The 16,544-nt window shown below is 37.0% G+C and overlaps 2 protein-coding genes and 1 long non-coding RNA gene across 3 annotated transcripts; 2 read left to right on the forward strand and 1 right to left on the reverse strand.

The window, feature by feature from the left end:
- Nucleotides 1-336: 336 nt before the first annotated feature.
- LOC135471430 (uncharacterized) lies at nt 337-7,144 on the forward strand. The gene is made up of 6 exons (XM_064750662.1): nt 337-357; nt 1,942-2,011; nt 3,269-3,504; nt 4,439-4,574; nt 5,034-5,180; nt 5,993-7,144. The coding sequence occupies exons 2-6, from the start codon at nt 1,945-1,947 to the stop codon at nt 6,217-6,219; spliced, it is 813 nt and encodes a 270-aa protein (XP_064606732.1). The 5' UTR covers nt 337-357; nt 1,942-1,944; the 3' UTR covers nt 6,220-7,144.
- Nucleotides 7,145-9,208: 2,064 nt separating this feature from the next.
- LOC135471193 (uncharacterized) lies at nt 9,209-13,939 on the reverse strand. Its single transcript, XM_064750301.1, has 6 exons — nt 13,843-13,939; nt 13,463-13,561; nt 12,502-12,746; nt 11,780-11,912; nt 10,631-10,876; nt 9,209-10,385 (listed from the first exon to the last, which is right to left on the reverse strand). Exons 2-6 carry the CDS (start codon nt 13,518-13,520, stop codon nt 10,342-10,344), a joined length of 726 nt encoding a protein of 241 aa, XP_064606371.1. The 5' UTR covers nt 13,521-13,561; nt 13,843-13,939; the 3' UTR covers nt 9,209-10,341.
- Nucleotides 13,940-15,213: 1,274 nt separating this feature from the next.
- Nucleotides 15,214-16,363, forward strand: LOC135470527 (uncharacterized). The gene is made up of 3 exons (XR_010444400.1): nt 15,214-15,315; nt 15,856-15,985; nt 16,283-16,363. It is a non-coding gene; the product is annotated as an uncharacterized LOC135470527 (long non-coding RNA).
- Nucleotides 16,364-16,544: the final 181 nt, after the last annotated feature.

Here is a 16,544-nt window from a genome sequence, read left to right on the forward strand (position 1 = left end):
GAACATAATATACAATGACAAGCATTCCATGCGAATTATGCTTTATGGAAGCTATCATAGGTCTTTTTTGTTTAGTGCAGCATTAAGCGTACACAGCACTTGACAGTGTTATTGTTTTACCGACATCGTGAAACTTCGGAGCAGTATATGAGCGGCTTCGTTATTTGTTAATAGGAGGCATGTATACGAGTTTGTATTGATTTTTTCACAAGCGCTTGGCGTAGGGATATAAGCCTGCCCCGCACTGGCAGGGTTGTTAGACCAGCGATAATACCTGAGTCATGGCGACATTTCACTACTGGCCTACTTACACAAACAGGCTATCCCATGTAGGCCATACCTGACTGCGTCTTTCAGGTGAGCGCCACAAACACGAGCTTTAGTACAGGTAAGCCTCGTATTTTAAGCTGTCTTAGATAAGGATAAGTGATCATTAACGACCACACGGGTTCAGAAGATTTTGGATGAGGTATATATTGAATAATTAGGATTGAATAGTACATCATGGGTATACGTATACGGCTGTTACAAGGTCCAGCTGACAAAGAGTGAGGATGAGTAATGACATCTGTGTATGTATACCTGTCCTGTCATGTTCGTCAGTAACCACTCATTCTATGATTTTGTTTCTTTGGGTGTATGAATTCCTATATGATATGAGCAAGCTATAACGGTATATGATTTAAAGCACACAACCCAGTACATCGCCATGCTCGATCTTCAGTTGTAACTACGTAAACTGTATATAACACGCATATATATATATATATATATATATATATATATATATATATATATATATATATATATATATATATATATATATATATATGGACCTGCACGTATAGGCCTGCCGTTAAATGTACAATATAAGCCCTAAAACGGGTCACACTGAGGCACCAGCCCTTGTGAAGATTATTTATAAAGCAAGAATCTGACAGATCTGTCGACTTCTCGAAGGGTGTAGATCTCTCAAGACGTTTACTTAACCTGGGATATAGTATAGCCAATGCTATTTAACACCTTAAACCCATGACATTTTGAGAAATAAAACATATACAATTTTGAAACAATGCTAATTGTCAAATGGGCAAATTACAAGGATTGATATCAAGTAGATTCGAAACCCCTCTTTAAATTATGGTTGAAAATTTTGAAATAATATTTTCCCCGCATACAAATATATCCGACCTGTTTTGACGTCAGAATTAACGTGTCTGTGTATTATTTTGTTGTCAGCACCCTATAATGACTTTATAGAAGACGAAAGCCTCTTCACTCCAGCTTGTTATTTGTAAGTACATATAAACTATAAGAAAAATGTTAAAATTATCCCACTACAAAAGAACAGTACTCTGCATTTGTGTCAAATTTTGCAAAAGTAAATCCAGAATATTTTAACAAAATTATGACTCCGGATCAATTACTTTTTTTTTCCGTAGAGTAAAGCCGACAGACAGATGAATGCTTGCAAAACAAAACCTCCATAGTGGAAGTAATATACATATTTCCTCAGACCAGTTTGATAGATAGGGGAAAAAATAATGGAGTATATAGGCACATAAGAATCTTTTGAAAGATTTTACATGTTCTATGCAAGATATAGCAGTCTTTTGCAATGAACTGGGAATGTGAGAATTTATACAAAAGATTACAAGCGTTCCTCGAACTAAGATGTTTTTCAATTCTACCTGAAATATAACTCACCAAAGAAAACATAGAGCGTTTACAGCTAAAGAGGGTACTGGATGACTGATTTGTACGTGATAGCAGAAATTAAACTATCTAACTTAACATGAGTCAACGATCTGATTAATGCATCTTTTGCTAAGGCACTCACTCATGGATTTATGCAGGCGTCCACAATTAAAAATATACTTTGCATTCGTTCTGTATAACGTTATCAGCAGTTTAATAAGTGAAGTTTACATTTGTTTTCAGAGGATGCATCACAGCATTTTCTCGGCTCTGGCATTAGCCTCTATGTGGGGGATGCTAAATGCAGAAACAGGTGAGAGAAAAGAACAGGTGTAGTAATTAATGAAGTTTGCCTGTATGATTAAAAACCGCTGGTGGTATCTCGCTGTTTTTTTCTGTACACTTTTTATATTTACCTACTTAAGGCATAGGAGTTGCAGTTGATGTGCAATATATCCTCCGCATTAAAATCATTACTCTTGACTGTGGATTGCTATCAGTATATTAAAAGAGCAGACCACTTTTAAATAAGTACGAATCATACGTTTGACAGGCACTAACTGTTTCCACATTAAATACAGATGTAGAACTACATGTATATTCACGTCGAAAGTACAAATGCAAATAACGTGCACTATAGAGCCTCAGTCGTTATTCAAATTTCAATCACCGTAAAAGAAATTTTAAAACTTCATAAAAAACATATTTGGAAGCGTAATTTACTAAAAGGTGATGGTTTGTTCTTTTAACTTTATTATGTTTAAATATGATGATTTGAGGACAGTAGAACGTATTGGACACAGTGAAAATAATATCTTTGGACAGATTTGCAAATTGTTTACTAACTGTTGTCGCATGTGGTCATATAGTTGTAGTCCAACTTAAATTTATTGATTGATTAGATTGTTGTTTAACGCCACAGTTGATATTTTTTGATATTTATGATGACGGTTAGTTTTACGGGTGGATTAAGCCTAAGTGCCCTGAATGAACCACTATCCTTGGGGAAGTTACTTACAAACTTTCCTGTAAACACGCCGTATTGGTGGTTACTTCAACGAATGTTAGACCGTGCTAACATTCATACGAGTGCCATCGATCACATCTTGCCATTCATGCACCAAAACCACACAAAGAGTGAGAGTGGAGGAATCTTCATAGAATCCATTCACATCTATTATCGGACTGAACCCTCACCTAACGATTGAATGACAAGCAACCCAGCGATAATCCGTTTGTTCACTGAGGACGAAGTAACAAAATCAATTGTATTATGGAAATTCATCTGAGACGATTTTAGGTCCTGTAGTGTGCGTGTAAAGGGATACAGAATCCATTCTTACTGGGTCGAGTGAGAGATAGGCATGCCCAGACTATGCCTTACCTAAGCTGAATTTTAGGCATGGTACGTGACCAAGGCCAAATGAATTAACCCAGGAAACACTTCGCTTCAGTTTGTGGTTACTGGTGTAATATATGTATTAATCAATCCATTCGTACTGTTAGTAGACTTCAATTCTGAGCTCACCCTGTATTCAGATAAGCAAATGTGAATGTTGTGTAATTCCAGAAAAACTGTTGAACTTATGTGGAAACCAGATGACTCCTGACTGGCACATAAAGAGGAAAGAGGACCTGATTCTAACGATAGACAACAACTGGCCAGTAGGAGAGCTTTCCTGCACGGTTCGCCTGGCTGGTGAAGTCAGCTATGACACTTTATACTATTGGTTCACCCGCTTTCATGTATCGGACTCATCTTATATGACACTGACTTTGAAGTCCAATTATGGTTACTGCAGCCAGGTTAGTACCCCAGTATTTCTACGAAAATATCATCCAATAAGAAGTTTTCTTAACGCAGTTTTCTCCTCATCGTATCAAAAAATGTTTATTGTCTCCTGTTAACATGTTTTATAGACACGATATGGTTGCAATATTGCCAATATGGCAATGATAATCAATCAATCATTTTTTATTATATAACTCATCTCGCATATGTTATAGTTTATATGATACTGAGGCTTTAAGTATAAAACCAGCTGGAATGGTGCAATTCTTTAATGTTAACCGTGAAAGCGTGTCAATTTGTATTTTGTACATTAACTACCCGAATAGCAAACAAGAGTTATTCTTTATGTGCAATATAACAGATTTGTGTCTTCGGAGTAGAATGCAGTCGTATTTTTGACAGGGGTGTTTATCGCCGTATTTACAGTCGAATTTTGCATCAAAGAGAATATCGATGTACTAAAACATGACAGTGTTTTTTATTGTTTGTATTGGTTGTATTGATACAGGACGAGTTTTAACTAAATAAGCGCAAATCCGTAAAATTCAAGTCGTCTTGTATGCAAGCCCTTCGCCAAGTGAATAAATTTTCCGAAGTGTCAATCAAGAATACGCAATTGACCAAACATGCAGTATTGTTGCAAATAGGTCAACCAGATGTCTCACACATTGTATTAATTCAACATAAATGTTCTGTTACACTATCTGGCCATTATGTTGAATTTGACAGAATATTGTGTTATAATAACAGAATGCATTCTAGTGTAGGCCTCTATTTACCTATTGCATACATGGTTGTTATTTTCGATTATCAGTAAGGACAATATAGCCTGATTCAGTGAAATTAAGAGTGGAATAAATAGAAAATCACTGGATTTTTTAACCAGTTATGCCAGACGAATGTTAAACGCGACGCTTACTTCTATTGTGCATTGTGCTTGTCTTACAGAGAACTTACTCGAATTTGATCGACCCATCGTTCAAGCCACAGAAAGGATACAATGAGATTATCATAGAGGTTCGGAGAGGAAGTCTTTCGGAGAGTTACACCGGACTGTACGCTTCCTTGACCATATCCACTAGAGGTGGGACAAACTGCAGCCATCACCTCTTATAATATATTTAATGTATCACCAACAGTTTCAATAGAAGTACCCTTATACGACATGCACAGGGTCAGAGTCCATAAATTAATGTTTAATCAAGTGAAATCATGAACTTCGATATAAGACCGGTCATGGCTTCTGGAGTTGAAATTTTGATGTAATTTTATAAACTTGCTGTAAGTGTTCCCAATTGTTATGGTCTAAAAAGCGTCTAAACAATATTTTTTACTTTTGACTGCATGGGTATTTGCATCAGGCAGATGCATTGTACCCTTTTGGTTGAAAAAAAAGGTACAAACATTCTGTATCTTCTATAATTTATAATGATAGAGCGGCTGTGCTGCATGATTTGTCTCTTGTGAAAACGATTTGCATGTTAAGGCAATTCTATAAATGAAATTTTACTTGCGTTTTATTTTTTAATCCTTTGTGTTATAGATGGCTCGTTCAACTTTCCCACATGGAATATTATTGGAATAGTGGGTGGAATCGTTGTATTTGTTCTTGTTGTGATTTTCATCATCTACCGTGCCAAAAAACAAGCACGCGCGGCTGGTGTGGGATGCGGATCTCCCGTTTATCCTAGTAAGTCCTACTCAATCCTAGTTATTCCTGCGGGACTGGTGCATGCAAACGAATGTCTTACTCAGACATGCAGATATGCATCATGGTCGGTTTATACTAGGAAATACAATCAGCTTCTTTTTAACTTTTAGCGCTTCCTATTTTTCCCCAAGTAGATCGAGCGAATTTACAACTACATGCATGTCCATGATTGTACTGTACATGCATGTGGTCTTGCATTTATACAGATCAAATGTACTGACCATGTGAGATGTAAACGGATCGCAGGTGTGAGTGGTCCCATGGTGAAATCAGTCCAAATTGGCATTAGCGCCTTGACTACAAACAAAGCCGCGATATACATTATCTTTAAGGCGAAATAGTTTTGCACACTACAGAGTATCTTAGTAACGTCTAGAGTTGAGAGTCTGTTTTTAGAGAGGAGTGATGATCTAAAGCCTAGCACGTTAACATATAATTGTGGATATGTGTGTGAGATAACTTGAGTCCTTCTTGGCGCAATGGCCTTTAGTCTGAGTACATACACTGTTAGTTGAGGAGGCATGATATCCAAATCCAATATTCCTCCACTAAAAGTCAGTGTACTCGGATTAGTCAACCTTGACACTGCATAATCATGACCGTTTATAGGAATTTAATGACGATCTGGGCAGCTAACCGTAAACACAAAAATAGAATGATATTTCCGCAGTATGTTCCAGTGGCTGAATATGGTATATTTACTTATTGACGCGTTAACATCAAAGCTTTTAATTACACTGCATGGTTCTATAAAACGTTTACATTGTGTTTCATTTGTGTTCTGTTTTCAGCTGTGTCATACAACAATACGAATACCACAGGGGCACCTGCTGGAGTCTACCCCGTTGCACCATACACCCCTAAGCCTTATCAGCCACAGGATACGGCTGGTGTCTACCCTCCTCCGTACGGCTTCCAGCCACAGGAGGTACCATCGGGATACCCACCTCCTCCCAGCGATCCGCCTCCGCCATATTATCCTCCATACCACTCCACAAAAACAAACACCCCAACTTAACGCCACAAACGATGAGGGAGTCGCAGGCTGCTCGTTACAGTACAAGTGTTGCTCATTAATACCTGGAAAATACCATACAGTTTAATGTGTACTTGCATCGTTTTATTTGCATCGTGCCTTTTGGCAAATGTACTGAGCCAAACTACACCCTTTATATCATTAGATGAATAGCCAGGCTTTTATTTTACGTAGTTCAACACATTATCTCTTGCTGGTAAGTATTTTGTTACAATCTGGAAATTCCACTTTCCATCGTGGCCACAAATTGACTATGACGCCAACCATATGAACCAATGCCTGAACAAAAATAGAAATTCACTGTAAAGTATGAAATCCAGTACTCCAGCATATCGAACAAGTTAATTATCATAGACTGTAAAAACAGGTGTGGTGTTATTTTACTGTAAAGTATACAGGTAGATTGGTGTACTGTGCATTTTCACTGCACGGCTCCTTTCTGACTAAATTTACAGCGAGGTATTGTACAAATTCAACACAGCGATATGTTCTATCACAGGTGTTGCAAAGGTCTAAACACCAATAAAATATACACCTGTATTTTGTAAAGTTATAGCTAAAATGATTTTCTGTAATTCCATGGTATATCAATATTGCACACCTGCAACAGGTACTTGGATTTGTTGATCTACTTCATTTGTCTTTGTAAATGATTCACATCATTTTTGTTTTCTTTTATAACAAAATATTGTATATATAAATATAAAAAATTAAACGGTGTAAGAGGTGTATTCAGCAGTTCATTGCGACCGGTCAACGCTTCCATCGCCTCCATTTTAATGGGCTAACAATTAGTTGACGGCTAAAATAGACGTCCTTTATTCCAGTCAGCTACTAAAGATATATGGGATAATACAAGATAACAAGTTCATTCACAAGCCTGAACAACGAACATGAGTTGTTGTAGCGCCGCTATAACTTGGCGGAGGTGGAGCGGGGTGGGGGTGGGGGAATGCTGTAGTGTGCAGGACCAGAAGAAACAATGAAACTTGCATCGCCTCCTGATGTAAGGACGAATAGCCAAGGGAAAAAGAACAGAATGTGAACACCCAACCTAAGAAATCTTCAGAGACAACTGCTGTTTCAAAAGTTTAATCTAACGTGAAATTAAACGTACCGTTATATTATGGTTCAGAAATAAAATGATTCTCTATGCACGTCATCAGTTTATTAAAATATTTTATCATTTGTTACAATCACAGTGTCGTGTTACTGTGTACTTTTCGCTTTTTTACGGTATTAGTGGAATAAATCGCATATTTATTCTGTGATATTCAGGAGTATTATCCTTTGTTTGCTCCACCGATTAATTTTGGGAAATGAAGATGACTGATTGTCCATTTGAGGTGGAAAGAGGAAAACGTGGTAAATAAAGGGGACTGTTCGTTTGGGTAGGTGTAGTTAGTTTCGTGTATTCACAAAGTGTAATATTCAACATTCACGCAGTATTAGTCGATTTCGAAGTTGTGATAAGTGAACGAAAAGTATGGTTTTAAGGAAGATGAAAAGAAAAAGACATGCCAAAAAAAAAACAATGAGAATATTTTTTTCATCTTTGAGGTATATTTTATGTTTCTTATTAACCACTATTTTCAATATAATTTCCAGCAGTGGTAGGGAACATCCAGAAATTATGTCATCAGTGAACACACTAAGGAACCGAGGACCAGCTTGGCTACCTAATGTAAGGACAAAGCGCTAGGGCCTTACGAAAACTGTAGCTTAAAGCCATGTTTACACCCAAAGAAGAAAGCCGAGAGCCTTCAGCTAAATAATTGAAGTGCAGATTTATACCGCCTTACCATAAAATGGCAAAATAAAATCTGATCTTGAAAGGGATAGGCAATTCGATTAACAGAGCGACAAGCATTGTCTCACAAATATCAAAATAAAGCTTTATATACAGCAATTTTCAACCTTCTGTCTTCACCAGAGTGTTTCCACATAACTGCATTTATGAGGCGTCATACATAACTGGAGTACAGATAAAAATCAGCAACAATATATAGGAAATAAAACAAGCTGATAATTTATTATCTGTATAATCTGAACAAATGTGTGTCTCCACACAAAAAAGCTTGTGTTGTATCAACACAAACTTACGTTCTTTTCCACAAAAGTCTTGTGTCATATTTGCCAAACTCTATCTTGTGTTGAATTAACACAAGATATTGTGTTGAAAGAACTGAACATAAGATGTGTTGGATGTTAGGCCCTATACACAATCAATACTTGTTGCAAAACACATCAGTTTGTGTTTTCTTGTGTTGTGACAAAAACATGTGTACTTCACATTTATTCAACACGTTTGTGTTGGGGTAACACATTTCTGCGTTAAGAAAGTTGGGATAGATTTCAACACAAGTGTTTTGTGCGTGCGTGTATACCCTATTTCTTCTAAAATTTGGGACACCTGGTGTGCTCATTTCAGCCAACCTATATGAAATTCTAGCAGGAATATTGAGCTTCTATTTTCTCATATGGATAGACCATCTATTAAACATCATACTCATATCTTTACTTTTCCAAAAGGCGGTTAAAGAAATGTAATATTCTACTTTCAACACTACTAATATCTGTCCCAAATTTTAGAAGATTTAGGGCATGTCATTCGATTTTCTCCCTGACATTCATTCGATCGACTTCACAATACTGACCAGGTGTATTGCTTAGGACCCAAGTGCAGTGTGACCGGAAAATGTATGTATATTACGCAACGTTATAAATGTTTTCAACGGACTTAGTGACAGTACAAAGGTTCCTGACTTACGACTCAAAAGGCAGGGTTCTTTTTGAAGGAAGCAAATGTTATTGAAATGTTAATAATGAACTTGAACTGTTGAAAATAAATTAAGTACAGACAAAGTACGAGTAGCTTTCAGCTAACTTTTAAAAAGTATCCAGAACTTCAGTCAGTTACAGCGCGCATCTACATAAGTACCACAACTACCAGTATAAAAACCACTAAAAGTATCTACCCCTCCCCCCGCTTCTCTGCACACACACTCACTCCTCGGGACATACCACAGACATTGGAATGGTACTTGAGTCTATCTGGCTTGGCACTCAGACGCTAAAGCAAGGTAACACAACTGCTTAGCCCTGTGTCAGTAGAATTTCACCGGAAGGGGTGTAATGCCTGGTGTCCTCGGCATGATACTTCAGTGGAGGCAGCACTTCGGCGGCATGGACTCGCCCTGCCGCAAGAAGACACGGTATTTTCCAGTGTTCTCGATGTCCTGTGAACAATTGGGTTTGAGAGTGTCCAGATCCCAACCTTCCAAACTGGGGATGTTGTCGTACATTATAGTTTATGAATTAACCAACAAAACAAATGGTTAAATCTTCTAAATACACTAACCTGGCAAAACTTTACACAAGAAGATCCCTAACAACAAATACTCAATTTACTTCTCAGCGCTTACTTATCGCATTATTTCCCAAGTTAACTGTTACATTAGTGATTGTTTTTACTCTGAATGTATGCCATGTAGTAAACAAGGTGTCACTTTGAAAAATCTTACAAAATGGCTTGCCTTAATATTTGCATTATTATTACTTCTTGATTATATTACTTATACTTGATTTTGTTTAAGCCTTGATAAGTTTGTCTTATTCGTACCCTCTGCACTTGCTAACAAGGCAAGCCTTTAATCCTTAAGAAAAACACCACTGTCAAATTTTTATTATCCATACATATCTGTCCACAGTTCTAGTTGTACAAACTATGGCATACAGAGTAAAGCTAGAACAACGACGAGAGTCTAAGCATGGCGGAGATAAAATGTTAACTACATGTATACCATAAAAAGCTAAATAACAGCAATACCCTCACTTCAATTTTAATGAAAGTGAATATTTAATTGTTATGGGCGTTGCACCATAACAGTATTAAAATTAAGAGAGGTATAACCCCAGTATGGACATGTTTGAGTTGTTTACATGAAAACTTTGTCGCATTCACCACTGCCTCGTCATCATACATCTCTTTTTCTGCATTTCCATTGTTCATTTAAAGACCAACAGCTCCGCTGGATTACAGGGACGTTTTCTCTCATATAGGGTTTCCCAGATCTGACAGTAGAGGCAGTCCGTATTGTAAACTTAGTCCACTTTGTATCCTTCAATCACTTGGCCGACATCTTCCTCTAAAAAAGGGATGTAATCTTAAGTTACATAACGGAATAGTGATAAGTTTGCTGTAACTGGGCATGAACGATATTTGCATATACAGAGCAAATATCACCAATTTACCGTAGGCTTAGCGAAGATATCATAAAAATGAAGAACAATCAGGTATCTCCTTGAGCACCAAGTAAGATCATAAGGCTGAGTTTCAAAGGAAACATATTGAAACATTTATAACATACAGGGTATTTCTTGTTATACTAACTTTTCTTGGATGACTTGATTTCTTCCTCGGCAACGTCTTCTGGGTCATCTCCAGAAGGTTGGTTTGTTGGAACAGCAAATATACTGAGTCTTCGAGCAACGGTGTAGATGCTCCCACGGCGGTCCGGGTACTTGGCCCCTATGGCACAGCATACGATAAGTGTGATAAGGGCGACGATAAAGACAAGGCTACCGATGACAATGCCAACAATCTGACCCGATCTCAGCGACGTTCCATGTGCGCCAGCTGCGAATAAAAATTATTGAAAACTTGAACTATTGGGGTTTTAGGGCGTCTCTGTTTCATGTGTTCTCTGTAAGAGGCAATTTTCCATGCCACCTTCCTGTCGGAACCGTTGTGGCCATAAGCTTGTCTGTTTTTTCGAAACTTTTATAAATACACTTTATGTTACTTGCCATGGTCAGTTCATACAAACACCGGGCTAGCAAGTGCAATGAATGTCTTATTTATGTGTTTGAGGGCCATTTAGCTTTGACAATTGTCAAAGAACTGTGGAATTTATCAACTATTTTGTCTTATTAAATACCATACTATTAAATCCGTATCAGTCGACCGAATACAAACCATGCAAGGCATCAATAGTAGTAGGCTGACAACTACAGGTAGCATCTTGACGAGAATACATCTCATCCATGTTCGTGTGAGTTTTCGGCAAGTTCCACTTGTTTTACTGTAACTACCAGCAACACAAAGACGCGGCAAATTGTCCGAATTCGTTCAAACCGCGAATGCAAATGGTCAGGATCATAGACACAATGAAGCAGTAAACTTCATATTAATGAACATGAAAATCATGACAGAAATGAGTGCAGCTTTGAAAAACATATTTACAAAAAAATATATACAGAAAAAATGGACAGGTTGCCCCATGTATCATTGGGATAAAAAGTAAAGGGAACATTTTTATGTTATGCTTGCGTATTGGTAAGAACATGAAAAACGTTGTGTCGTGCTAGATTAATGAATCTTTAATGACAGAATAGGCCTAATATTCAGAATAAAACTTTGTTTTATTATAAATCCTGTGCTTGTGTATCGGTACGGTGATTTAAAACAAAGGGTAGTGCAATGAAGAAAAGCATTAATCGACCAATGATCAGAATTCAGTTATACTGAGTAAACGCATACTTTCGGCATGGAGCTTGAGAGAGACGCTGAAGTCATAGCTGCTCAGTAGGCCTCTGGTCACCATCAAGCGGAAATACCTTGAAGCCGTTCTGACAGTAGACAACGGAGGAGAGGTCAGGGCACCGAAGACACCCTACAGACGACAAACATTTGCAGACTACTTACACGTACATGAGTAACGTAGAACAACAATCAGAATGACATAATCACACCTGCATAATGAGAACTGATAATGGGAATAATGATAACTAATTGGCAAAAATGACATAACTACGTCTCCATTGTAAGTGAGCAACAAGTTGACATAACTAAAAGTGCCCAATGATAAATGCTTAGCATACTGATATAACTATGTACTGACCAGAAAAGTGACATGACCATATCTGTATGTGCCTATTATAATGGATCAGCTGGTGGCCCAGAGGTAAAGATAGCCAAAATGTCAAAACTGACGCACCAAGGGCATTACGAAGCATGATTTTAATTTTACATCTTTATAAGATGTCACAAAATCCTTTTTTATAGTCGACGAACGATGAAAAATTTGTGGATCGAGGCCGCCGCGGGGTCGGCTCGGACGTTCACACTATCGAAAAAAGTCACCTAAACTATACATAAGCCGGCTCCATTTAGGAGCGCTTTTCCTGATCCACCAGTTTTGTTTTCCTAACATGTAGACATATACCATATTATTAGAAAGCTTGGAGGTGAACAACATTTACCTGATTCTTGAAACCCTCTTGCTCTTCGTTTGATGCCTGAAGACTGATTTCAATGTCGTCATTGTTGACATCAAATCTTTCGAATTCGTAATAAACCAGGTCAAATTTTCCGGTTGATTTGAAAGTCAGTGGGCAAGCATAAAGTTTAGGAGGCCATTCCATTCCAGATATTTCCAAAGACTGTTTTACGTTATTCCCAATCGTAATTTCTTTTTCACAGTGGCGGAAGAGATGAATAACGGATTCTGCAATCAAACGGTGGTATAAGAAAGTAAAACTACAACGCATATCCTTCTTTAATAAAATTTGAAACAATTTGCCAATTTAAAATTAGGGTTAGCTATAACTTCACCAGCTTTTACACTAATTTCCACAACAAAAGTAAAGGAAAAGTCTGTGAAAAATATATTTATCCAAAAATATATCTGCACTGTGTTATTATTTATTCCAAGTAGACGACTCTGTGGTATATATAATTATGGTATACATGTATCTATACAGGAGTTCTGATAGGTAAATCAAAGCACAGGCTGTAAAGTTGATCGTTCTCGCCACAACAACAGATATTTCTTAAACGTATCGCCGTGGAACGAGGTATACGAGGTATGAATCGTTAAAATAGCACCATTTGAGGTAAATTGACAACAGGTGGAATTTCACCTGGCGCATACTCATGGCCATTTGCCTACTATCACATTGCCGTAACTGCTCTCCACTCATCAAGCTGCTTGTATTCTGTTCTGATAACTACAATCGATCTACATGCTAGGTTGCTGGAAATATATGCCAATAATTGTTTCTTTCGTCGTGAAGCCACATGCATGGGAGAAATGAACAGCGTCGTAATTCATATCAAATAACTGTGTGGCGGGCATTACTTTAAGCATATGTAAGAGTAATCATTAAAGCTTGAAAAGTATATAAAGTGAAGTTATATATGTGTATAGTGGCAACAGCTTACCTGTACAAAGAACTCCGTTTACAAGAATCAGCCAGAAGACAAATACCCCACCTTCCATAGTCAGCCTATACAGTTTTAATGGATAAACACTACAGGGTACTGTAAAATATATGTATGTAAACGTTAAGTACAAACACTATATAATCTGTAACTAATTTGTGTATAATTGAAACTTTGGGACTGTAAAATCATGAGAATGACAACAGAACATTTATCAATTGACTATAACCATACTAAACCTTTATACTCCAAACGACAATTAATCTACTTAGATACATCAGAGTGTTCACAAAAGGATAAAATTCTTGCTAGGAATTTCGGAAAAGTATAAATAAAATTTATAAAGTTTTCCCTCCTGTTGTAATAATGCATAAGCATACTTGCACAGTTTGTAGAATCACGGCTCTTCAAGTAAACCGCTTAAGTGTAGGCTATGTTCCTCAAGCAACAGCCGACGAACACGACAAAATAAGTGGGAATACTTTGCAGAGAAACATCGCTATTATGCTCAAATGCATTCTCACTAAACTAACTAGGTTATTAAATTTTATTTTTTCCTTACAATAGTCTCCAAGTAAATGTATAAGGAACATAAAAAAAAGCTTGTGTGTAGTGCGTGGAGCTCATGACCATGTGACCTGGTTTGCATGATAACGCGACTATGCTCTGACAAAATTTCTCCGCTGACCTAACTTTTTTAACATATTCACACAAATTTTTCCAGCGCCAAGCGAATGTGTTTTAAGGAATTTTGTAAACATCCTATCTACCTAGTGTATGCATAGGTTATCAACGTAAAAATTTCTTTCAGTTATCAATATATAAACAACATAGGTCTATAACATGCATTTCCATGCATGGCATCCATCTTAAAGTCCAAGTTCATTTATAACGCGCAGACATGATACTTGTTATTAGGATTATATGGACAAATGTTAAGCATAAGAATATATAAGCAGGTAATGAAATAATGCTGAAATCAAATGAACGCTCAGGGATTTACGTCGTGCTGTAATCAGGATAGCAAGGTCACCACCACACATATGCATATATTGGCTTCCTTAATTGATTCATTGTATCGGTATACTGGTATAGCCTACACATATTTGTCGTGGCTGCACATTTGTCATAAAGAAAAAAAATCGATGTGCCCAAATCCATCCAAATGTTTGATATTATTATACAGTGGCTCTAATTGTTCTGTGAAAAGTTAGAGTTTAGAGTTATGTTAGTTTTACAAAATATCACCTCGTCTGTGCACGTGTTACCTTTCAAAATCGGCAATGGGTCTAAAGTTCCTTAAGTTTATAAAGCGGGTCGTGTAATAACACTGCTAAACTTTAAAATCATGTTAACGCTATAAAACGTGTAAGTAAAAATTTGATATTTACGGAAAAGTCATAATTTGAGCTATGCCCTTGTTTGATATAGGCCTAAACACAGAAAACTTGAATTCATTAGCGAATGTTGATGTTTTTTTCTTTTTGCCAGAAATTATCGGTATATTCTGCTTAAACAGCACTGTTTGAAACTTAATATTAAATCATCCTTATAGGCGTAATACTTAAATAGTCGTATCCTTTTGCCGAAACATCTCTTGGATGTAGGCTTTGTCATTTCTACACAAAGCTCTGTATGTGTAGTCAAGTAGGGGAGCTAAAGCATTGTTTCTCAGAGGGCACTGAAACGTTTTGTCCAGTTGGCACCAGATGGCGTTTAACTGTTGCCCACGGTTACCAACCATAGCTTCTTTAGCGCGAAGTTGAAATAACTCAGAAGAAAGGTTTCTTTCAGCTCTTCAGACATCAACTATCAATAATAACCAACATAAAAGATTTCGCCAGCTCTAAAGGGTATGTTTTATTGAAAGATTTAGAGAATGTTGCAACATTTAGTCTTAAGTACTTTGTGACGGACACAATTGTTGGAAAGTCTGCATTACTGATTCGGGCCAAGTTAGGGCCTAATCAGTGGTCATAAAGCCAAGCAAGGTTTTGAAAATCGAGGCTTCTGCAAATAAATGATAATCTACATTAATATCCAAAATAACAAAGTATTTTTAGATCCAGCATATATAATACATGTATTATACATATAAGTGAATAATAACACATGGAGTAGCCTCGATTGTTTCAAGGATAGGATTCTCTTCGTTATCATCTGATAACTTCCCAAGACTTCCGCATTGTGTGAAATAGTCTCACGTGATTAGTTTGGTAGTTAGGCCTGTTTAGTCAGAAATTCAGGCTGTTTGAGAGTATTCTTGAACGGCTATGACATTCAATTGTTGTACAAAGTATTAATAAAAAAAAATGTAGGCTTATAAAGTTAATTTTAAAGGTCTAACACAACCAGAAAGCCAGTAACAAGGTTTTTATTTATTTTGTTTATAGAACAACATCATGACAACCATCAATGAGTTTGCACTACTACTGGGTCTAAGGCCGAAGCAATATGTATCCAATGCTACTCTGACCCGTCGAAATCCCCCAGGAGAACCAAGCCAACATCATTATGATCGAGGTATGTATCCAAAATTATGAAGTTACAAAGCGCTGTAGCACACTTACATCTCTCTGGATTTTCAGTCACAACAAAAGTAAAATCTATTTCTTCGATACAGTAGTACACTTGCAATTTGTATCTGTCTCCAGTTAAATTGTTAAGATTTTTTGTTATTTAGTTAAGCAGTACCATGCAGTATATGCATCAGTATATTAATTTTAAACACATTTTAAACTCATAATTCAGCCATTCAGCTATTCAAATTTAAAATAAAGTAGCCTTTGATATTAACTTCTTTCTTCTTTTTAACTTCAGAAACAAGAACAGAAGAACATAGGTCTACTATTTGTTCAATAAAACATCCCCCTGCTGAACAATCAAAAGATATTTCCCTGCTAAAACTTGCCAAGAGTGAAGGGCTTTCCAGATTAGACATGCAGAGTTCTGGTAAGGTAATTCATCTCTCAACAACTTCAACTCTTGAACTGATAACCATTGATAACGTAAATGTGACACTCAGTGTGCCTTCAGAACCTATAATCTCGAACTACAGTACAGCTCAGCCTCAAGAAGAAGC

Source organism: Liolophura sinensis, chromosome 7 (genome assembly GCF_032854445.1).
Source record: "Liolophura sinensis isolate JHLJ2023 chromosome 7, CUHK_Ljap_v2, whole genome shotgun sequence".
Lineage (NCBI taxonomy): Eukaryota > Metazoa > Mollusca > Polyplacophora > Chitonida > Chitonidae > Liolophura > Liolophura sinensis.